Raw genomic sequence first — 24,542 nt, 5'->3', positions numbered from 1 at the left:
AGAGACTATACATGCTGCTTAGCATCCTAGAATGGGCAAAACAACCATCTTCCTGACTGGAAAGAATTAATTGAATTAAAATGCCAATAGCAAAACCAACCAAAAGCAAAGCAAAGCAAAGCAAAGCAAAGCAAAGCAAAGCAAAGCAAAGCAAAGCAAAGCAAAGCAAAGCAAAGCAAAGCTAAGCAACAACCAAACAAACAAACAAAGGAAACACTGGAGAAGTTGAGAAGCTATCCTGCTTTGAAATGTGTATTTCAACTTTAGATGAAAACACACACTAGCCACATAAAACGAGGCAATTCTACATCAGTCATCAGTCAGACCGCTAGCACTCTATGCTTTAAAAAATATTGCTAGGACTGAAGATTACAGACTTTTCAGGCTCCATTTCTCACTTTTTACTCTCTTTATTTCCTTTCTTATCAGTTTCACCTTCTATCTGCATAGCAACCACACCTTGTCCCCTTGCTTGAAGAGTTTACATTTTATTCAGGATCTAGAGCTGGGTCTTTCTAGAAGCATTAGAAGTTTTTTAGCATTTTGACACATTTCCCAAGTAAAAACCGACTCTAAATGAGTTGCTGTAGAAAGCACTTTCTGTTCTTAGCCCCAATGGCTTTCATCTAATAAACACACTATAAATACAATGATCAGAAACATTACTTTTTAATGGTCACAGAACAAACCTCCCTGTTGTCCATTAACTGCAACGATAAAATAGACCAGAAAAAAAAGGAGTCAAATTTCCATCTTACTTTTCATTCTGCTTCACATGATTTGCACAAGGGCCATATTTGTATTCATAGACAAAACGTGGGATGTAATCAGATGTAATAGCAATTACAAATGCATTGGTGATCACAGCCAATATGCCAATTCCCTCAAGAATTCCAAGCCAGATACCTGGTAGGAGAAAAAAAAAGATTAAAGTGAGTGAATAAAAAGTGTGCAAGATGAAAGCTCTCTGGTTAATTTTACTTTGCAAAAATAATTCTATGTATTTTGAGCCATATTTCTATATACCGTTTACTTATTTTTCCCTTAAAGGTTATATTGCATTGTGTGTGCATGTGTGCGTGTGCGTGTGCGTGTGCGTGTGCGTGTGCGTGTGTGTGTGTGTGTGTGCTCATGCACTTGCACATCAAGCAGACGAAAGAATCAGATTGCCTAGTGAGTCACCCAGTGTTCATGATGAAGACTGAGCTCTGGTCCTTGGGAATAGTCGCAATTGATCTTAACTGGTGGGCTGTCTCTCCAGCCCCTTGTTATCTTTTTACTAATAAGAGATGTTGCAAATACTATTTTTCAAAAAGGAAAATTGAGACTTACCTATGTCAGTGGCTCGGGCTGGCAGAGGCCTCCTCCACTGGGTCACAAATTTATATGCATCCAATCTGATTTCTATGATATTGTTTAACAAAGCCAAAAGAGGGGCCAGGGGAAAAGCAGCAACAAAGATGGTAGTGAATCCAAATTGCAAAACTGTAAACCAAGAGCAGTAGGAAGTTATGGATGTACTCAGTAATATCCACTGAGTGCCTCACTGCACCAACTAGGAGCACTGGATCAATTAATTACCTTAAATTATTGCAGTAGTTCTACCTAGTAAATATTCTTGGTTTTATAGTTGAAGAAACTTTAGTTTCTAGGTCATAGGTAAACTTGTTGAAAGATTAGATGGATAGAAAATGTTCAAAAGCTGTCCTTCATCTAAGAAATGGTCATATTTAATGAATACTCTCCAACCCCATGCCCCTTTATAATACGAGAAGGAAGGGGAATGAGACAAACAGAAAGGGAGGAAGAGAAGGAGGAAGAAACTGGGTAGGAGGAGTATCAAAAAGATAGGCAGAGGAGCATTTCCATAAGCAAATTGCTTGGCTCTGGCCAGGTACCAAAAGACCTCCAGCTCACTACCCCATCTTCTCTTTTTATAGATGAGGATACTGACGGACTGAGTGTAATGAAGTCCACAACTGGACTGGGAATCCATATTTTCTTAGTATAAATTAATGACATTATGGCAGAAACTAGGACTCAGACTGGGCTTGAGAAGGTGGAGGTGATGAATTTGGGAGGAATTTGGGGAGCAGGAGGGGTGAATATGACCATACAATGTATGTTATATACATTGTGTATAACAAAATAGATAAATAAATGCATAAATAAATAAATAAATACATAGAAACATTATTTTAAAATAACCAAACTTTATTTGAGAAGGATTTTATTTTTCTTCATAACAAGATCTAGTTTTTAAAATTTTTATCTAATATGTGCTCAAGATCCTGTTGTGGTGGTACATGCCTGTAATCTTAGCTTTGTGGATACCACAACAGGCAGATTGTGAGTTAAAGACCAGCTTGAGTTGTTTATTCATCATGTTCAACATCAGTATTCAATATACAGTAAGACCTTATTTCAAAAAGAAGCTACTAGAGGCTTCATTGTGGCAACAAGTTCATTTTGTCTAAATGTCATAGCTTTTTTAAATATAACATAGGTGAAAGCTCATTGTGTCCCAGACCCTTGACAGTATTAGGACAAATATTCACTTGTGGTTTAGAATGTGAACCTAGCTCATGTGAACTAGGAAAAGCAATACCATGAAGGCCAAATGGTCCTGCAGAAAGTCTCTCCTTACCCATTTCTAAGTACTCATCCATCAGCCCATGAATGTTCATAGGCTGAAGATTCCAGTCATTTTCCCATTGTGGTATGGAAGCGTCTTGAATTCCCCTTTTGATTTTGTGTCGTGACCACCAGTTTTGGATTAACCTGCATCAGAGAGCAGACCAAGTACATGTGTCCTATTACTGAATTATCTGAGGAAAAATGTATATTTTTATTAAGAAATAACAATCCACCCCATAAGCAGCTTCTAAACGCTGACACCATTGCATACACTAGCAAGATTTTGCTGAAAGGACCCAGATATAGCTGTCTCTTGTGAGACTATGCCGGGGCCTAGCAAACACAGGAGTGGATGCTCACAGTCAGCTATTGGATGGATCACAGGGCCCCCAATGGAGGAGCTAGAGAAAGTACCCAAGGAGCTAAAGGGTGCAACCCTATAGGTGGAACAACATTATGAACTAACCAGCACCCCGGAACTCGTGTCTCTAGCTGCATATGTATCAAAAGATGGCCGACTAGGCCGTCACTGGAAAGAGAGGCCCATTGGACACACAAACTTTATATGCCCCAGTACGGGGGAACGCCAGGGCCAAAAAAAATGGGAATGGGTGTGTAGGGAAGAGGGGGGGGAGGGTATGGGGGACTTTTGGGATAGCATTGGAAATGTAATTGAGGAAAATACGTAATAAAAAAAATTAAAAATTAAAAAAAAAAAGAAATAACAAATTTCAACTAATCACTAGTTATGTCAAGTATTCCTGGAACTGAAGATAGTAAATGGCGTTAACTCTTGAATAAGTAAAAATTAAGTCTGAACTTTACAACTATAAAGTTGAATTAAAAAGGTTTAGCAAAATTCTTATCATTTTAGCGCTCTCTAAGGCCTTCCAAACATCTGGATATTTATTAGGAATCCATTGCCCATAAACTGAGTCATTCTTTGATGTCGATTAGGCTGAATTCATTTCTCCTATCTCTATCTGTAAGAACTCTTATGTTGTCTGTTGTCAAGGCCTGAGCCCCCCATCGCTTACCCTCCATCATTTTGGGGGCTGCTCATGTGGAACTGGATGCAATTATGCTCTGTGTGAAATATCAGGCCTGAGTTTTGGTCTCCATTCTGTCATGCATTGTATGTGAGACTTTGTCAAATAACTTCACTTCTTTGAGCTATATACAGGAACACTAATAAAGGCATTCTGCTACTATAGTTAAGAAGAATTGTCGGGCCATAGCTATGCTTGCATGAGTCATCATCTGGCATCTGGAAATTGAAATAAAAATACTCTTATCTCCGGCCTGGGAATGATACTATGAAGCCTAGATATAGCCTGGTATGCAATGTAAGGGGCTTTTGTATGACAAATGACTTAAGAATATGAGAACAAGATGCTCTAGGACAATGGAATATTTCACAACCCAGTGACAAGAACCCAAGGCTCAATTTTAACTCATTGCAGATTCAGAATCTGTTGGAATAAGAAGTAGTCCATTCAGCATCCCATGGAGGTCCCTTTTGGAGACTCATGAAGATGTGAAAGGGCATACATATTACAATCTACACAGCGTGCTTATGTCAATTTTAAGGTTTTTAACTGAATGGACATCTGGAAGCCCAACAGTGTCAACTAACTGGGACCCTGGGAGCTCCCAGAGACTGAGGGAAAAACCAAAGAGCATACACAGGCTGATCTGAGGCCTCCAGCACATATGGAGCAGAGGACTGCAGTGTTTGGCCTCAGTGGGAGAGGATGTGCCTAATCCCGTAGTGATGTGCCAGATTAGGAGCATATGCATGCCAGGAGTGTGTGTGTGTGTGTGTGTGTGTGTGTATGTTTGTGTTTGTCTGTGCACTCGTGAAGCACTCTCTCAGAGACAAAGGGGAGGGAAGATAGTGAGAAGAACTCTGGGAGGGGAATCAGGAAGTAGGGGTAACATTTGTGAAGTAAATAAAAAAAAATACTTTTTTTTTTCCAAACTACTGCTTTGGTGATCCATTAATTCTTTTTTTTCTTACTAGATATTTTCTTTATATACATTTCAGATGCTATCCCAAAAGTTCCCTATACCCTCCCTCCGCCCTGCTCCCCTACCCACGCACGCCTGCTTCTTGGCCCTGGTTCCCCTGTACTGGGCATATAAAGTTTGCAAGACCAGGGGGCCTCTCTTTCCAGTGATGGCCGACTAGGCCATCTTCTGCTACATATGCAACTAGAGATACGAGCTCTGGGGGTACTGATTAGTTCATATTGTTGTTCTAACCATTAGTTCTTGCTAAGTTTTTACCTGAAAAACCCTTTGCCTGAGTCCTTGAAAAACACACAAGTGGAAAAAAAAAGAAACAAGGAAAAGCACAAGTGGAAGATCTCCTGCTATTTTTCCTTCAGTATTTGGTGTATGTAATTCAGGCTTACCACCTGGACAAGCTCACCATTAAAATGGGTATCTGACATGTCTAACGAATATAGCAGACTGTTCATGATGATGATGATGATGCAAAGAATCCTTTTCTATGCTACAGTGGCTACAGTTGCACCCTGCTGGGTTTTATGATATGCTCCTGAAAGAGTCAACCCTATGTCATACTCTTGATGTCTCATTTCCTCAGTTGTGTTCATAGGATACTTTCCCATCCCCTACATTAAAAAGTGGTAAGCAAAGGAGAAGAAGGGATATATAGCAAATACAGGAGGGACCCTAGCCTTTAATACATCATGCAGTTTTTATTTAGAAGAGATTTCTTTGAATTTGTTATATAACTTAAATATTTATTTTATTTTTTTTATTTTTGGTTTTTCAAGATAGGGTTTCTCTGTGTAGCTCTGTGAATTCCTGGAATTCACTCTGTAGATCAGGCTGGGCTCGAACTCAGAAATCTGCCTGCCTCTACCTCCCAAGTGCTGGGATTAAAGGCAGATGCCACCACCACCCAGTATATAGCTTAAATATATCAATACATATGCACATATGTATATAATATACACTCCTCACAAGTATTTTGTTATTTAAAATTTAATTTTAAATTATATTGGGTTATTTCATTCTTCTTTTGCAAATTTCCTGTTTCACAAATGAAGGAAAAAAAGACATCAGAGTGGTGACATGAACTCTAATCAGGATTATCAAGGAATTGAGGCCAAAGGTAGGTAGTTCTGAATCCATGCTCTAAGTCCCACTGTAGTTTAACCACTGCTCAGCAGGCTGCTGTGTTTATATGCCTTCTCCATCACTAGGTCAGTGGCTCAGGAGTGTCATTTATAGGAAGATATGAAAAAAGAATGAAAGTAAAATTGTGTGAACAACCCATTTTATATCACTAATTTATGAATAATTTATCAATTTATATCATCAATCAGCTAATCAGTTTCCCCCTCATAGGTAAATGCCCTCCCCAGAGGAAATTTTCATGTCGATTTGCTTCTAGTGATTTTTGAAGAGGTGGGGAGAGGAAGCATTATATAGGACTATCAAACTTTGTTCTTTCCAACCTCTTCTAACTTGATGTATTATGTTAGAAGGAAAGGAGGCACCTTTTATTTAACAATAATGTCACCAGCACCTTACATTTGTTGATAGCTCTGAGACACCAAAAAGTCATTTTTATTTTTGAGACCCTGTCTTGAGAATAGTTGAGAAATAACTAATATTCTTTACACATTCATTCCTTCAGCCCCAAAAGGGTGTTTCTGAAGGTGAACTCACCATTTATCTTTCCTTAGACATGTGAAAAATTAAGTCCCAGAAAGCCAAAACTTATGGGCAGTCACATATTTAGTCAGGATCAGAATGGTAGTTGACCAATCATATCACTGTTCATGAACCCCAAATTATAACTGTATATAAGACCCATCTAAAGTCAGCATGCTCACGGATATCCCAGCTCCATGAAGTTGTTCCATATTTGCTTCAAAAACATGATGACTCCCATCTGGAGGCAGAGGTCTATCAGACAGCCACTAGGATGGCACTGAAATAGAACAAGGAGAGCCATAAGGAGCTTGCTCTCCTACCCACCAGGCTGGCTCAAACAGCTCCAACTTTAAATTGCAAAGTAAATTGTACATCTGGGTCCCATTTTCTAATGTAAAAATGGAAACAGGTACAATGATATTGGGGAAAGCTTTGAATAACCATGGTGGGATTTGAGTTAGCTTTTAGTGGGCACTGACTGTCTTTCAGTGTCAAGCATGTTCAGTAATGACTGCTAACATGTGTTCTATATCTATAAATAGTACGGCATTAGAAAAAATAATTCTGACACAGTGTTTATGATTTTGTTTCTAGGAAACTCTATTTTCAAATACTTTTAGATTTTCTGAAATATTTTCAGACATTTTAACAAGTTCCAATAGATTCCTTCCCCTCTAGCCCAAAGATAAAGAATCAGCAGCAGTGCCTTGTAATGAAGTAAATTACAGTCTCCACTTTCATTCCCCCTTCTTCTCAATTGTTGAACAATGCAATCAGCATACTGCATTGCATATCTTTCATGTCTCACCATTTTCTACTTTTTGGAACAGGTTTTGTTCATTTGTTTGTTTTTTGTTATTTTGTAACTTTGAGAGATTTTGAAAATCACTGGAACATTCAGGTCTCCTTTTCTGAGTTTATGTGAAGATTTTCTTCTGTGCTAATTTTTGCTGTTGTTTAGATTTCCATTCAGTTGGCATGAAGCACATGCACACACACAGATACACACATGCAGACACACAGATACACACAGACACACACACATATCTACACATACACACACACACACATACACACACACACTTAATTGAGCCCAACAATCATGTGTGCTGGGGAAACTGCACTATAAAAGCCATTCAGGTGGAGAATGTAGGTCTGCATTTTTAGAAATGGGATCATGTCCTGCTCATAGGGATGATTATTTCTGTGGCTTTGATCCGTAGTTTCTATTTCTGTCAAATTGGTACTAGTGGGACTTCAAAAGGAATAAATAATTAAGACATAAAAGAGCCTGCTTTTCCTGTTCCAGCCCAGTGGCTCAATAATCTGAACCAGAGAGTAGGTGTGCCCATGGCTGTGCTCATTGCACAGCAGGGCCGAGAGTCTATCATCCCAGCACAGTTCTTTTTAGCATGAATGCATGACAACTAAACTCTTTCTCACTTTATATCATAAATGTGCTGTGTGTAGTGTGTATAACTGAATCACTAAGATAACAGGGGACATCACAGTTCGGTGAGATTGCTCTTCAATTTTGCAGAGAGACTTGAGGGCAAATTGACATGCTCAGAGCCTGACGAACAAAGACTCTAGTCTCCTCCCACAATCATCATGTCAAAGATATATTCTATTTACAAAATACATCAGTTGCCTTGGAGAGTAGTCATAGCATATAAAATACATGACTGAGTCATTTCTGTAAAGCATAGGCCAAAATTAAAGGGCAGGTCAATAATGAATATATTAAAATTGAGCCTGGAAGGATTTGTAATTTATAAATCTCTTTATGTATTCCATAGAGAACAACAAAGAACAATCGTTTTAGTTTGTCAAATTCATATATTTATAGCCTTGAGTTAAAGCGAGTCCTTAAATACTCTAAACTTCATTTGATAACATATACTTAGAATGTATAAATGGGCAAGGATGGATATGTGAAAGATCTAGGCATTTATGAGCAAAACAAAATTCAATGTTTTCACATATTTTCTCCTTTTGTGATAAGAATGTGTTTATGGAGAATGAAGGGAGGCTTAGAGTCTGTAGTCACTATCGATATTTTGAAGATGCTAGGGAATACACAGGACTGTCCAACTCCATGATCCTCCTCCATTTTACCTACTTTAGGATTTTTACTCTAAAGTCAGCTCATTTGTGTGATCCCAGAAAATGGACTTTTATGGCTGTGCTCACATGCTGTCCCAGTGGTGGCTGGAAAACAGTGTGCAGAGCAAGACGTTGAAGCTATGCTTGTTTTGTTCAAATCATAAATTCATCAGGTTTGCAACTTTAGGCAAAATATAAAAATACTCTACTTTTGTTCACTCATTATTACTACTACTACTACTAAATAATAATAATAATAATAATAATAATTAGTAGTAGTAATAATAGAAATAATTGTTATGAGGATTTAATAAATTATATAGAAAGAGCACTTAGTAACGATTGCTGGAATATGTCAGCATGTAGTAAGTGTTGCTAAATGTCAGCAATTTAGAACAATGTAATAATGAATTACATTGTTGTTTTTGAAGTTGAATTACATGATATTTTGTGAGTTATCACCTAACTATAGTGAGAGTCATAAATATAGCCACTTCTTAAAGGTTCTGACAAATTGTATCATTTTCTTTCTTTATACTGATTTTATCAATTTTACCTTTTGATTGAAATGAAAAATTAATTTAATTTCACAAATGAGAGTATATACTACCTCATCCTATTACCAGTAATAAAAGGAAGGAGCTAAGGGTCCCAGATAAAGTCTTACCAAATTGGAATTTAATCACATAGACTACTAGAATCTAAGAACAAAACATTTGTTCATTTCTGATAACATCCTATTCTACATGATAATTAATGCTACCAAACAACCATTGCAGTCCCTTCATTAGAGGTCCACCATAAAGTTTGTGTTCATATTTGCTTCTTATGAGAAGGAATTTAGAGTCAATACTTATCTTTAATTTTCATACTTTATAATTGGAGATTTTTAAGGTGCATAATAAATTACAATCCTAACTTTATTTTTTCCTAGAACTTTCAGTCCTTTGTGCTAAACATAGCTACTGCATATCACATCTATAATGGAAAATGCAGAGGAGGGTTATGAGACATTATTGTGATACCAGTATTATAATTATTTTTCTAGGACTTTCAAGAATTTATCAATACTTCTCACAATTTCATAATTAATAATAAAATAATTATGATGAGAATACATTTGAATACTATAAGTGATAATGCCTCTTAAAAGGGCATCAGGGGGACCCCCCATAGTGCACCAGAAACCTGGGAGGTGAGAGAATACCAGGACTCACAGGGACAGATCTTTGATGAAATACCCAACAGTAGGGAGAGGGAACTTATAGAGCCCACTTCCAGCAGGAAGACAGGACATTAAGTGAGGAATGGGGTTGCCATTCCACATTCACACTTCTGACCCATAATTGTTCCTGTCTGAAAGAATTCAGGGATGGAAATTGGGAGAAGCCTGAGGAAAAGAAGGTCCAGTGACAGGCCCAAAGTGGGATCCAGCTCAAAGGGGAGGTCCAAGGCCTGATGCTATTACTGAGGCTATGGAGTGCTCACATAAAGAGATCTATCATGACTGCCCTCTGAAAGACCCAACAAGCAGCTGAAAGAGTCAAATGCAGATATTTGCATCCAACCAATGGACAGAAACAGCTGACCCCTGTTGTTGAATTAAGGAAGGCTGAAAGAATTTGAGGAGAAGGACAATCTTATAGGAGGATCAGCTGTTTTAATTTATCTGGACCCTGGAGATCTTTCAAACACCGGGCCACCAAACGGACACGGGCCACCAAACAGACAGCACACACCAGCTGATATGAGGCTCCCAACACACATATAGTAGAGGACTTCTAGGTCTATGTCCATTCAGAGATGATGCACCTAACCCTCAAGAGACTGGAGGCCCCAAGGAGTTTAGAGGTCAGATGGGGTGGAGGGTGGGGGCATCCATTTGGAGATGGGGAGTGGTGGGGAGGAGATGTGGGATGTGGAGCAGTTGGAGGGTAAGAGGGGAGGGGGCGGGGATGGAGTGTAAAAAATGAATTACCAATAAAATTAAATTATAAAAAAAGAGCATCAATGTGCATCTACATGGCTATGACTCCTCTGTTGCCACTTTAGGTTTCTTAACTCACCCAGTTGAGCCACCCTGATTGAAGTACTCCTTAAATTACTAAGTGGGTGACCAGACTTTTGTTGGTTGTCTGCATCATTCTTGGCTATAAATAACAGTAAAAACAAACTAACAGACATATCTATAACCAGAGCAAAAGAAAACTGAAAAACTTGAGACTTCCAGGCAATCTCAGGGTTGTCATGTTCTCAGTGTCCATCTGCCCCCTCCCAGTGTCTTATTTATAACTGCCCATGTAGTCTGGGATTCATTAGGCACTCAGGATTTGCATGCAGCTTGACATCTTCAGTTTTCTGCTCTCAAATGCTAAGGTTATAGGAATGTATAATGACACTTAGTTTTTGTCTTTGGCCATAGAATAGTACAGCCATGGTACCAAAACAGTGATAAAGTATCAACAACAATTTGTGACGATTATTCCTTAGGCCAGGGTTGTGTTTATTGTGCTTTGTAAATTAACTCCTATCTATAAATAACTTGGTAACCTAATTATTACTACTACCATTTTAGCATGGAGAACCAGATAGTCATGAATGATAAATTAAAAGAAAAGAACAAGTTGTAATGGAAAAGAACATTTGAGCCCAGCTTTTTTATTGTAAAGCAGGAATTGTGAGGAAGTTATAGGTGTCATCCATGTACAAAGAAAAATTTCAAATGGTCTAGAAAGAAATCACCAGTGGGGGCTTCTGGTAATTTTGAGGGACTTTGTATAGAGATTAGAATTATCTTTCCCTTCATTTTTTCTTTTGTAATCTTTTCTTAACTCCTTCTACATTATAACCTCATATCGAAACCACCACATATTAACTGGGTTTCTTTGAATGGAATCATTATTAATGTCACTTTCGTTGAGAGAAGGAACAAAATTCTGATCAGGGGAAAGTGATCAGACATAGACATAATTATAAGATATAAGCTTCAACAAATATAGACGCTGCTTTAGCTATTAAATGCAAAGCTTCTATTTAGTAGAAATATTTTATCATTCTTAGCACAAAAGTAAGTTTTGAATTGGTAAATATCACCATATTAGAAAATAAGATAAATAAAAATTATTTTATGATCCTAGAATTGAGAAGAAAATTTGTAGGATAATATCAATACTGAAGTTCAATAAGAGCACTGTCATTTAAGACAAGTATAATGGCAAAAGTCTGACAGAGACTTCTCACTCTAGAAAGTGCTACTGTTTGGAGGATAATTTTTAAACTTAAGGGAAGGCTCATAAGATGCAGAAATCCTATTTTCATCTTGTTTGCATGTGCTATATGTATTATAAATCAATAAAGAAATAAAGAATATACCTTCTTCTCAGCACTTCATGGTATCTTCTCCAAAACTGAACATAAAATTAGTCACAGGTGTCAACAGATATAAGATTATTGAAATAATCCCATGTATACTATTAGATCACCATGGACTAAGGCTTGATTTCAATAACAACAAAAACAAAAGAAAGTACACATACTCTGAACAACTCTCTACACATTTATAACTTTTGTCAGGGAAAAAATGAAGAAAGAAATTAAAGTCTTTCAAGAATTCAATGAAAATGAAGACACAGAGTACCCAAACTGATGGGACACAACAAAAGCAATGCTAAAAGTAAAATTCATACCACTAAGTGCCTTCTTAAGGTAACTGGAGAGATCCTACAACCTAATAGCATATCTGAAAGCACTAGAACTAAAAGAAGCAAACACACCCACTATGAGTATATGGCCAAAAATAATCAAACTCAGGGCTGAAATCAACCAATTAGAAACAAAAAGAATGATACAAAGAATCAACAAAACCAAACACTTGTTCTTTGAGAAATTCAACAAGTCCAAATTGACAAAATCAGAAAGGAAAAGGTAGAAACAGAAACTGAGGGAATTTAAAAAAATAATCATATCCTACTACAAAAGCCTATATTCAACAAAACTGGAAAAGTATAGATAGAACAGGTGATTTTTCTAGACAGATAGCACATACCAAAATTAAATCAAGAGCAGGTAAACACTCTAAACAGTAGATAACCTCTAAGAAAATAGAAGCAGTCATTAAAAATTTCCCAACCAAACACCTAATACCAATATTCTTCAAACAATTCCACAAAATAGAAAAAGAAGGAACACTACCTAATTCATTCTATGAAGCCACAGTTACTCTGATACCTAAACCACAAAAAGACCAAGAAAGAAAGAGAACTAACTTCAGACCAATTTTGCTTATGAATATCAATGCAAAACTACTAAAAATTCTTGCAAACCAAATCCAACAACACATCAAAACCATCATTCACCATGACCAAGTAGGCTTCATTACAGGGATGCAGAAATGGTTCAATATACAAAAATGCACTAAAGTAATCCAGTATATAAACAAACTCATTGTCTTAGATGCTGAAAAAGACTTTGACAAAATACAATATCCCTTCATGTTAAAAATATTTTAGAAATCTGGAATTCAAGCTACATATGTAAACATAATAATAGCAATATACAGTAAATAAACAACCAACATCAAGTTAAATGGAGAGAAACTTAAAGCAATTTCACTAAAATCAGGGACAAGACAAAGCTGCCCACTCTCCCTATCTATTCAATGTAGTTCAATGTAGTTCTCAAAGTTCTAGCTAGAGCAATAAGACAACAAAAGAAGATCAAGTGGATAAAAATTGAAAAAGAATTCAAGGTATTACTATTTGCAGATGATATGATAGCATACATAAGTGACTGAAGGAAAATTTCTACCTGAGAATTCCTACAGCTAATAAAAAACTCCAGGAAAGTGCCTTGAAATGAAGTTAACACAAACAAATCAGTAGCCTTCTTTTATTCAAATGATAAATGGGCTGAGAAAGAAATTAGGGAAGCAACACCTTTCACAATCACCACAAATAATATAAAATATCTTGGTGTGACTCTAACCAAACAAGTGTAAGATCTGTATGACAAAAGTTTCAAATCTCTGAAGAAAGAAATCAAAGGCGACCTCAGAAGATAGAAAGATCTCTCATGCTCATGGACTGGAAGGATTAACATAGTAAATACGGCCATCCTACCAAAAGTAATATATAGATTCAATGCAATCCCAATCAAAATTCAAACACAATTCTTCACAGACATGGAAATAGTAATTCTTAATTTTAAATGGAAAAACAAACAAACAAACAAACAAACAAACAGAAAATCTAGGATAGCAAAAAAAAAATCTCAACAATAAAAAGAACTGGGGGAAATCACCATCCCAGGACTCAAGCTGTACTACAGAGAAATAGTGAAAAATGCCACATGATATTGGTACTGAAACGGACAGGTTGATCAATGGAAGGAAATTGAAGACCCAGAAATAAACCCACACACTTATGTTCACTTGATTTTTGAAAAAAAAATGCCAAAAATATTCAGTAGAAAAAAGAAAGCATCTTCAACAAATGGTGCTGGTCTACTTGGCTGTCTGCATGTAGAAGACTGCAAATTGATCCATATTTATCTCTTCTTTCAAAGCTCAAGTCAAAGGGGGTCAATGACCTCCACATAAAACCTGATACAAGTCAGAATGGCTAAGATCAAAAACTCAGGTGACAACAGATGCTGTCCAGGTTGTGGAGAAAGAGGAACACTCCTCCATGGCTGGTGGGATTGCAATCAGTTTGGCAGCTCCTCAGACAACTGGACATAGTACTACCTGAGGACCCAGCAATATCACTCTTGGGCATATACCCAGAAGACCCTCCAACATGTAATAAGGATACATTCTCCACTATGTTCATAGCAGCCTTATTTATAATAGTCTGAAGCTAGAAAGAACCCAGATGTCCCTCAACAAAAGAATAGATATAGAAAAGGTGGTACATTTACACAATGGAGTACTGCTCAGTTATTAAAAACAATGAATTTATGAAATTCTTAGGCATTGAACTGAGCACAGAGTCCCCAATGAAAAAGCTAGAGAAAGTACACAAGGAGCTGAAGGGGTTTGCAGCCCCATAGAAGGAACAACAATATGAACTAACCAGTACCCCCGAAGCTCCCTGGGACTAAACCACCAACCAAAGAAAACACATAGTGGGACTCATGGATCTCTCTGCATATGTATCAGAGGATGGCCTAGTTGGTTATCAATGGATTGAGGCCCATGGTTCTGTGGAGGCTCTATGCCCCAGTGTAAGGGAATGCCAGGGCCAGGAAGTGGAAGTGAGTGGGTTGGTGAGCAGGGGGATTGGGGAGGGGATAGTTGGTTTTCAGAGGGGAAACCCGGAAAAGGGATAACATTTAAAATGTAAATAAATAAAAAAAAACCAAAACATTACATTGAATCTAGAAGAAGTGGAAAATAAACTTGAACACATTGACAAAGGGAAAAGTTTCCTGAATAGAACACCAATAGCTCAGGCTCTAAGATCAATAATTGACAAATGGGGCCTCATGAAACTGAAAAGCTCCTGTAAGACCAAAAAAAAAAAAAAAAAAAAAAACTAAAAAAAAAAAAACCTGTCAATAGGACAAAATGGCAACCTACAGATTGGGAAAAGATCTCCACTAATCCTGCATTCCATAGAGGGCTAATATCCAAAATATACAGAGAACGCAAGAATTTAGATTTCTAAAAACCAAATAATCCAATTAAAAAATAGGATATAGGCCTAAACAAAGAAATTTTAACAGAGGAATCTCAAATGGCTAAGAAGAACTTAAAGAAAAGTTTAAAATCCTCAGTCATGAGGGAAATGCAAATCAAAACCATTCTGAGAATTCACCTTACAGCAATCAGAATGGCTAAGATCAAAAACTCAAGGGACAGAACATTCTGGTGAGGATGTGGAGAAATAGGAACATTCTCCATTGGTGTGGGATTTTAAATTGGTACACCAACTCTGTAAACCAATGTGGCATTTCCTCTGAAAATTGTAAGTAGCTCAACCTGAAAACCCATCTATACCACTCATTGGTATACGCCCAAAAGATGCTCCACCATACCCCAAAGGCACATGCTCCACCATGTTTATATCAGCTACATTTGTAATAGCCAGAAACTGGAAACAACCCAGATGTCCCTCAACCAAAGAATGGATACAGAAGATGTGGTTCATTTACACAATGGAATAGTATTCAGCTATTAAAAATGAGGACATCATGAGTTTGGCAGGCAAGTGGATGAAACTAGAAAAATCATCCTTAGTGAGGTTACCAGGACCCAAAAGGACATGTATGGTATGCCCTCAGTGATAAGTGGATATTAGCCCAAAAGTTTGGAATACTCATGATACAACTCACAGAGATTAGGGAGAATAACAAGAAGGAAGGCACAAGTGTGGATACCTGAAACCACCTTAGAAGGGGAATACAATAATCACAGGAGACAGAGGAATATATGATACTGGGTGGGTGAGGGGAAGAGGGAGGAGAAAATGATGGGCAGAATCAGGTATAAGAAAAGACAGGAGGGACACCCAGAGAGCCTGGAGAATGAATTTCTAGAACATTCCAAAGACCTGGGATGTGAGATGCCAGAACTCAATGGGGATGACATTGGTTGAAATACCCAATAGTGGGGAGATGGAACACGAACAGGCCATCTCCAGTAGATATGGCCCCCAGTTGAGGCAGGAGGTCAACCTCCCATCTTCAAATTTTTTAACCAATAATGGTTCTTATCTAAAGGAAATGCAGGGACAAAAATGAAGTAGACACCAGAAAAAAAAAAAAAAAAGGTTCAACTTAGGATCCATCCCATGAGTGCACACCAAATCCTGACACCATTACTGAGGCCATATTGTATGTCCAGACAGGAGCAGGACATGGCTGTTCTCAAAGAGGCTCTTCCAGAACTGACTAAGACAAATAGAGATACTTACAGCCAAAAATTGAATTGAGGTCATGGACCAATACAGAAGAGTTAGAGGAAGGACTGAAGGAGCTGAAGGGGATGGCAACCCCATAGGAAGAACAACAGTGTCATCTAACCCAGACCCCTCAGAGCTCCCAGAGATTAAGCCAAAAACTAAGGAGAGTATATGGGCTGGTTCACGGCCTCAGGCACTTGGATAGCAGAGGACTGCCTTGTATGGCCTTGGTGAGAGAGGGTGAGCTTAATCCTGTGGAAACTTGATGCCCCATGGAAGGGGGATGCCCCACAGAAAGAGGATGCTGGTGGGGGTGGGTGGGATGGTGGGGGAGCACCATCTCAGAGGTGGGGAGGTAAAGAACTCAGGGAGTGGGAAATGGGAAGGGGAGAATTTTTGGAAAGTAAATAAATAAAATAATCCAATAAAGATTTTAAAAGAAAAAGAAACCAAAAAGGTATAACATCCCTAAAAAGAAATATGAACTTCTGCACATGTGCACATAGGTTTATATATGACTAGTTCATGTTAGATTTTTTTTTTAGACTGAATTTTTTACTTCACCAAAGGAAACCTAACATATTAATACTTGGGAGCTATATATGTGGGGCTTATAAATAGAAAACAAACAAAAGCAAGCAAACAAATATGACTTATAATGTAATAAGAGAAGAGCCCAGAATATTGGTATTTAATTGCAAAATATCATCCTATATTAAATAAATAAAACTCCTTCCATTTTGAACAGAGCAACCTCTTGTCTTCCAAAATGTGTCTCTAACACTCTTGGACATCTTTCCTCCTCATCCCATTACCTCCCACAGTCACTGGCCTGTATCCATGCCCATCTACACACCCACTCTCATGGGGTTACTTACTTCCTCCAGTCTCCACCGCTCAAAAAGTTTATTGTATTTTCCTGGGTGGCCTACGAATCTGTAAAAGAGTGTTTGAATTCATTAGCAACTAAGTGAAGTTCACCTGCTAACACATCACACAAAGTCCTTGTGTGGGTGGACAGACCTACTCACTGGTGCAATTTGTCCCATGTAGTTGATATTTGCTATGCTTAAACAACATCAAAGAAACTGACTTCGGAATGAGAAAGTGATGTATGAGCCCAGTCCCAATGTGTAAGGAAAGTGCAGATATACCAAACTGCTTACATTTAATATTTTTTTCTATGTAGAATTTTAGTATTGTGTGGGTCAGGTTAATGAATACCTTCATAGTGTACTGAACGATTTTGTTCAAAATGTTTCTAGCTTCTGAATGTTCCCATGGCACCAAGTGGAGGGCTAACAGGGCTTGTTACGTTTATACTTCCCCTCCTCGAATTTCTGATAAAACTATCCTGGTTTCTACACCAAAAAATTATAACTCAGGGATATATAAAATTTTTTTGTCTAAGCAAAATAATAATTAGTAATAAATGATAAATTACACATGGTAATTTCTCTCTCCTCTGTCTCCCTCTCTGTTTCTCTGTCTCTCTCTGTCTCTGTCTCTGTCTCTCTCTCTCTGTGTGTGCTGTGTGTGTGTGTAAAATATAAGTGGTAGTACCTGTTAGATGTTACTTGAGGAAGAAAACATATAAAATATGATTAGAAAATATTCTAAGGCAGAATGCAAGAATTCACCACTTCTGTTACCTAACTGTCAATGGGGATGCTGTTTGTGTTTTGTTTTCTCCATGGCAACAGTGGTTTGTGAAAAGTTAACTCACCTTCCCAAAAAGAATGCAATATAGAAGATAGAACTGTTCAAATTGACAAACTGGAAAAGGAACATCTTCAAGGCAAAGCTGTTTTCCCATTCTGATTCGGTTCGAGGATATTCTACAAGAAGCACAGACATCGACACACATGAGGTGAACCAAACCAAACCAAACCAAAACCAAACAAAAAACCCATCAGTGTTCTACCTTTACCATTTTTCAGGTCTCTCAGTTAAAAAGAAAAAGAGAGCATATATATGTTACAAAACAAAAATAAATGAAAAGATGTTGCATATGAAAGAACTCTGTGGGAAGATTCTAGTGTGGAAAGATCTCTTTGGATCAATAAAAGCTCCATCTAGGTCACATTTGAAATCATGAAGAACTCTACATTTCTAATATTTAATTGGGTAAAATCATTCTGAGGAGCAACGTGGATTAAACGTGAGCTGTTCAGCTTTCTGTGTACTCTGATCAAGATTACAGTATTTCTGGTATGGAGGTTTCTCACTAGAGATCTGTATACTAGTCCCCAGTGCGCTATTTCTTCTAGAATCCACATATATCATGATGTAGTTGCTTCTGGTGTTGGCTTTGTACTTGGGCAATGTGACTCAACAAGAGACTAGGAAGTTCAGATGTAGGAGCATGGTAAGCACTTCTATTCTTGCAAGCTAAATGTCATGCAAGAATCTCCATTGTACTGTTATACCCAAACACAAAGCACACATCTAGAAAGTGACATGAGAAAAGATGAAGGTTGTGAATGAGATGAGCCATTCCCAAAATCTCACCTGAGTTTTAGTATGCAAGTGAAGAGATGATCATAGTTATCTATCTACCAGCAGATAACTGCACGGACCAGGAAAACTACCTAACAAATTAGCCTTCGTTGCTGAATCTCTATCCTGCTCCTCCCAAAATTATTGTCCTATGCTGCTGAGTTTGGAATAACTTACTATATATCAATAATTATAACAAGATCAGTTGACAATAGTGATGGCAAATTTAGTATCAATCTAGGGTCTTTACCACAAATAACAGCACAGTGATTTTACAACATTCTATGACCTCTTTACATGGAGCAAATTCTAGCTCATCCTGAATGAGCATTTAACTTCAGGGAGAAAATGAATTCTAAATTTTGATAATATAAATTCTGTTCTCTAGAGTAATATATTTATGGCCAAACTATTTCTTAGCTTTCTATTAATTCATATAGTTATTGATAATAAACTAGCTATTGGTTATAAATTTGTATTTGATCTCACCACCAGTCAAAAATTAGGTCCTTAAAGTATTAGTTTCTTTATTTAAAAAATATTCTCTATTTAATTTGTGCTTTCTGAATTTTAAGATGGTACCCCTATGACTCAGTTTGACCTCTGACAAAGCCTATACTTACATGTCTTGATTGACTTCACATCCCAGAGTCTGGATTTATGTGATTAAGGCTACTCATTACTACAGATAATTGATTTTTAAAAAAACAACTAACAACTGTCATAATACAATTCTCAGCAACCATAAGCAACCATAAGTAAAATAAAATGCACATTGGAGAAATTCTTATATAATTATTCTACCTTAAGAAGTGTGAACTAAAACATTGATTCAGTCAGTTTTTATGGCTTCTGAAAACAAAATATTTGAAAAAAATCCAGGAAACAAAACCATAAAGCATTTTTTTAGAGTTCTGTCAATCTGATAAGTAGGATCTAATTTGTAATACAAATTTCATATATTAGCTTAGACAAAGTTTTTAAAAAGTATTCACAATCACATAGTAAGATTTTCTTACATAAAAATATCAATTTTGCCATAATTATTAACTAACAACTGTGGACCCACAGAAACCATGTCATCCCTGGGTTATATGTCAAAAATAAACAAAACTTTGGCATTACTGACACTTAAGAGCAGCTATTTTTCTTTATCCTATTAATTATAGCTCATCCCCATCATCATTTGTTTTTGTAATTCATCTGTTCTGGAGATAAAATATCTTTAAGGAAATTAACATAGGTATCACTGACAGAATAGAGCTTTGAAACAATCTGCAAGAAAGCTTTTGATAATATAGTTCAATTACTTTATTGTCCAACTAACGCAGCTGAACTCAGAAAGAACAAATAAACAGATGATTGACACTTTACACACACTTTGTGGTGTGTTAGGCAGTAGATCTATAACAACAAAATGAAAACTATTCAAAAATTTCAATTTCAAAATCTACACTGAAAAAAAAAAAAAGGAGCCAAATTTGGCTCATTCCTTTAATGTCAGCACTCATGAAGCAGGGACAGGTGGGTATTTATCAGTTCAAGACCAAACTGATCTACATAGTGAGTTCCAGGCAGGCAGTGTTACATAGTAAGAAACTGTCTCAAAAACCAAACCAAACCAAACCAAACCAAATCAACCAAACAACCAAACAACCAACTAACCAACCAACCAACCAACAACAAACCAACCAAAACTACTTATAGTATTTCTTCCTAATTGTAATCATCAGAGGCTAGAATCTTGGAATATAGCTTTTGTTAATTTTGATGGGGAAGTTGGGGGAAACTCTTTTTTTTTTTTTTCTTTTTTTTTTTTTTCGAGACAGGGTTTCTCTGTGTAGTCCTGGCTGTCCTGGAGCTCACTTTGTAGACCAGGCTGGCCTCGAACTCAGAAATCCGCCTGCCTCTGCCTCCCGAGTGCTGGGATTAAAGGCGTGCGCCACCACGCCCGGCCGGAAACTCTTATAACTCTTTAAGAAATGAACCTTGGACTGGAGGGAGGTCAAAACCGAATCTTTCTTTTCACATTTTTTTCTTTATTTTTCTTTCTTTTCTTCTTTGATGCATTTGCAATATACATATTCAGATTTACCCTTACTGAATCCCACACGCCTAAGTATTCAAATATGTGTTAATATGGAAGTATCATAATTAATGAGATTAGGAGAAGGGAGAAAAGGACTTTATATCAAGTATCTAAGTATTCAGGAGAGGCTGAAACTAAAGTCTGATTATGGAGTTAGCAGTTAAAGAAGGGGCGACCCCCAAAAAGAATGCTGAGACATACTCATCAGATCATAGAAGGCTAGAAGAATCAGAAGTACTATGAAAAATAGAGTCAGTGACAATATGACTTGGAGCACCCCAAGGGAGACATTGTATGTACACTTGTATTCTGAAAGCCATAACTATTTTCCTGAGTCAACAGACAAGAAGATTTACTGAGTCAACAGACAAGAAGATGAGCCAAACAGAAGTAAACATGCTCCTAGAGGGAAACTGTCAAATCTGAAACAATATCTAAAATTCTAACAGTTGGGATTTTTCAAAAAAAATAATGATGGAATCTTTTTCATCCTATAGTGATGGATGGTAACCACTAAAGTCACTGGTAAAGTGCCCTACATACTTTTGTTTTGGTTTGTTGTGCTTGCTGCCAAACCTGACACCCACGTTCAGTTCCTGGAGCACACATTGTAGATGTAAAACCTGATTTCTACATGGGCCACTTAGAAATTTCTACATGTTCTGCTAGGACACACACACACACACACACACACATTAGACAGACAGACAAATATAGATAATCCAAAACTTTAAGGGAATGAGACTCATTATTTACCCTGGACTTCAGAAAAATTATTTAACAAGAAAGACATCAAAACATAGTAATACCCAGCTATACCACTCCTGGACATATAGCCAAAAGATGCTCCAACAGACAACAAGGATACATACTCCACTATGTTCATAGCAGTTTTATTTATAATAGCCAGAAATTGGGAAGAACCCAGATTTCCCTCAACAGAAGAATGGATACAGGAAATCTGGTACATTTTAAAAATGGACTACTATTCAGCTATTAAAAACGATGAATTCATGCAATTCTTAGGCAAATGGATGGAACTAGAAATATCATCCTGAATGAGGTATCCCAATCACAAAAGAACACACATGGTATGTACTCACTGTTAAGTGGATATTAGCCTAAAAGCACAGAATACCCAAGATACAATTCAAAGACCATATAAGCTCAAGAAGGAAGGCCAAATTGTGGATGTTTCAGTCCTTCTTAGAAGGGAGAACAAAGTACTCATGGGAGCAAAAACAGACAAGGAGTGGAGCAAAGACTGAAGGAAAGGCCATCCAGGGACTGCCCCACCTGGGGATCCAGTCCATATACAGTTACCAAATGCAGACATTATTGTGGATGCCAAGAAGTGCATGCTGACAGGAGCCTGATATAACTGTTTCTTGAGAGGCTCTGCCAGGGCCTGACATATACAGAGGTGGATGCTTACAGTCAACCATTGATCTGATCATGCGGTCCCCAATGGAGGAGATAGAGAAATGACTGAAGGAGCTGAAGGGGTTGGCAACTCCATAGGAAGAACAACAATGTCAACCAACCAGAGCTTCCAGGTTCTAAACCACCAACCAAGGAGTACACATGGAGGGATTCATGGCTCCAGCTGCATATGTAGCAGAGAATGACCTTGTGGGGCATCAATGGAAGGAGAAGCCCTTGGTCCTGTGAAGGCTTGATGGCCTAGTGTAGGGGAATGTGAAGGTGTGGAGGCAGGAGTGGGTGGGTGTGGAAACACCCTCATAGGAGCAGGGGAGGAGTGATAGGATAGAGGGCTTGGGTGGGGGGAGACCAGGAAAGGGGATAACATTTGAAATGTAAATAAATGAAATATCCACTAAAACAAAAAACAAAAAACAGGACATAGACTTATTAGAGCTATCTTTTTTTTTCAGGACTAGTGGGTCAAAACTAAAATATATCACAGTAATACTAAATGAAATTCTGTGAAAATATTAACCTATCCAGGTGGTTGTGGTGCACTGGTGCACACTCTAATCCCAGCACTTGGAAGCATACCCAGGTGGACCTTTTGAGTTTGACAGCATTGTATACAGAGTCAGATTATGAATAGGCAGGGATACACAGAGAAACCCTGTCTCAAACAAATAAATAAACATTAAGGAAAAGAAGGAAGGGAAGAAAGAAAGAAAGAAAGAAAGAAAGAAAGAAAGAAAGAAAGAAAGAAAGAAAGAAAGAAAGAAAGAAAGAAGGGAGGGAAGGAAGGAAGGAGAGAGAGAAAGAGAGAGAGAGAGAGAGAGAGAGAGAGAGAGAGAGAGAGAGAGAGAGAGAGAATATTATCTTCATTTTAGTCAATGAATTTAAGGTTTCAAGTGGTGGCAACGCTATTATCACTGCTTTGTAGCTAACTAGAATAAGTTGCAGAACAAAGATTTCAACCCACATGTTCTCAGTCCAGAGCCTACACTCTATTTGATGAAAGGAGAAAATCAAATTATTTCATACAAAGTTTCTTCTGACCTTCAGATATAGGTCAAAGTATATTTGTGACCCCCACTCTCAACACATCTAATATACATAAGGAAAAGGCAGCAAATAACTCCGAAGTCTAAGACAAAGGCTTTCCAAATAATGATTAATGTACATCAATTTCCAGGTGCACCTCTTTGGCTATTTGTAAACACTTGTATAACTGGAGAGAAAAAAATGTTAAAACACACAAAATATATAAATGCTAATATGCACAGAATTATTTACTTACTACAAGTAAAATAAGGAAAGTGAACTTACCTAAGTTAGTGAGGAGGTATGCAATTTTTTCATAAGCCTGCAAAAGAATATACAGATAAATTTTATTATTTTTTATTCTTTCAAAGAAGTGTCTAAAGTGGGGTGGATATATTTTTAGCAAGTAGAAATATTTATTAATATAGTATGTAGTATTCTATACCTGTATATATACACAAAATGGCTGAACTAAAAATGACTTTAGAAATACATTTGTATATATACATGTAGGTGCCTTATTATCTGCTCTTTGTTGCTATTTTTATTTTCATTGAATATCTATTTCATAAACTAAGACAAAAGTTAACAAAATTTATTCAGCTTGTAAGATGCTGAAATGAGATACACAACTGTGTGACTCTCCAGCCTTGGGGTATCTGATGCCCTCTCCTAGCCTGATAAAATAGCCACATATATGTGACAAACATATGCCCAGAAACATGTATATACATATAAAACAGATTAGAACAAAACCAAATGATGATAGTCCTGTCCAGAGTATTCAAAATTCAAGTCATGTATTTGATTACTTAATGAAAGTTTCAGATTCTCTGACTGTTCTTTCAATAAAACCATTCCTATTTCATTTTAGCCATGATCCAAATCTACCTCATTCTGTTTTGTTTTGTTTTGTTTTGTTTTGTTTTGTTTTGTTTTGTTTTGTTTTGTTTTGTTTTGTTTTGTTTTGTGAGACAGGGTTTCTCTGTGTAGCCCTGGTTGTCCTGAAACTCATTCTGTAGACCAGGCTGGCCTCTGCCTCCCAAGTGCTGGGATCAAAGGCGTGCGCCACTACTGCCCAGCCAAATCTACCTCTTTTTAAGGTCAAGACTATCTTGAGACAAATTGCATTAGGGTAGTATTCTTGTCTC

General features: G+C 37.3%; 1 protein-coding gene across 3 annotated transcripts in view; it reads right to left on the bottom strand.

Annotated features, from left to right (window-relative positions):
* The window catches only part of Ano3 (anoctamin 3), a 310,140-nt gene that overhangs the window by 8,878 nt on the left and 276,720 nt on the right, over positions 1 to 24,542 (bottom strand). For all 3 annotated transcript variants that reach the window (XM_021184432.3, XM_029474347.2, XM_021184438.3), the window contains 7 exons: positions 23,677 to 23,713; positions 18,064 to 18,175; positions 17,216 to 17,273; positions 6,510 to 6,607; positions 2,648 to 2,781; positions 1,333 to 1,485; positions 759 to 906 (listed from right to left, as the gene is read on the bottom strand). In XM_021184432.3, the coding sequence (XP_021040091.1) occupies positions 759 to 906; positions 1,333 to 1,485; positions 2,648 to 2,781; positions 6,510 to 6,607; positions 17,216 to 17,273; positions 18,064 to 18,175; positions 23,677 to 23,713 (740 nt within the window). The remainder of the gene's footprint in view (positions 1 to 758; positions 907 to 1,332; positions 1,486 to 2,647; positions 2,782 to 6,509; positions 6,608 to 17,215; positions 17,274 to 18,063; positions 18,176 to 23,676; positions 23,714 to 24,542) is intronic.

The sequence above is a fragment of the Mus caroli genome, unplaced genomic scaffold (assembly GCF_978045245.1).
Source record: "Mus caroli unplaced genomic scaffold, Mus_caroli_1 scaffold_2, whole genome shotgun sequence".
Lineage (NCBI taxonomy): Eukaryota > Metazoa > Chordata > Mammalia > Rodentia > Muridae > Mus > Mus caroli.
This window is presented reverse-complemented; position numbering and strand designations above follow the sequence as displayed.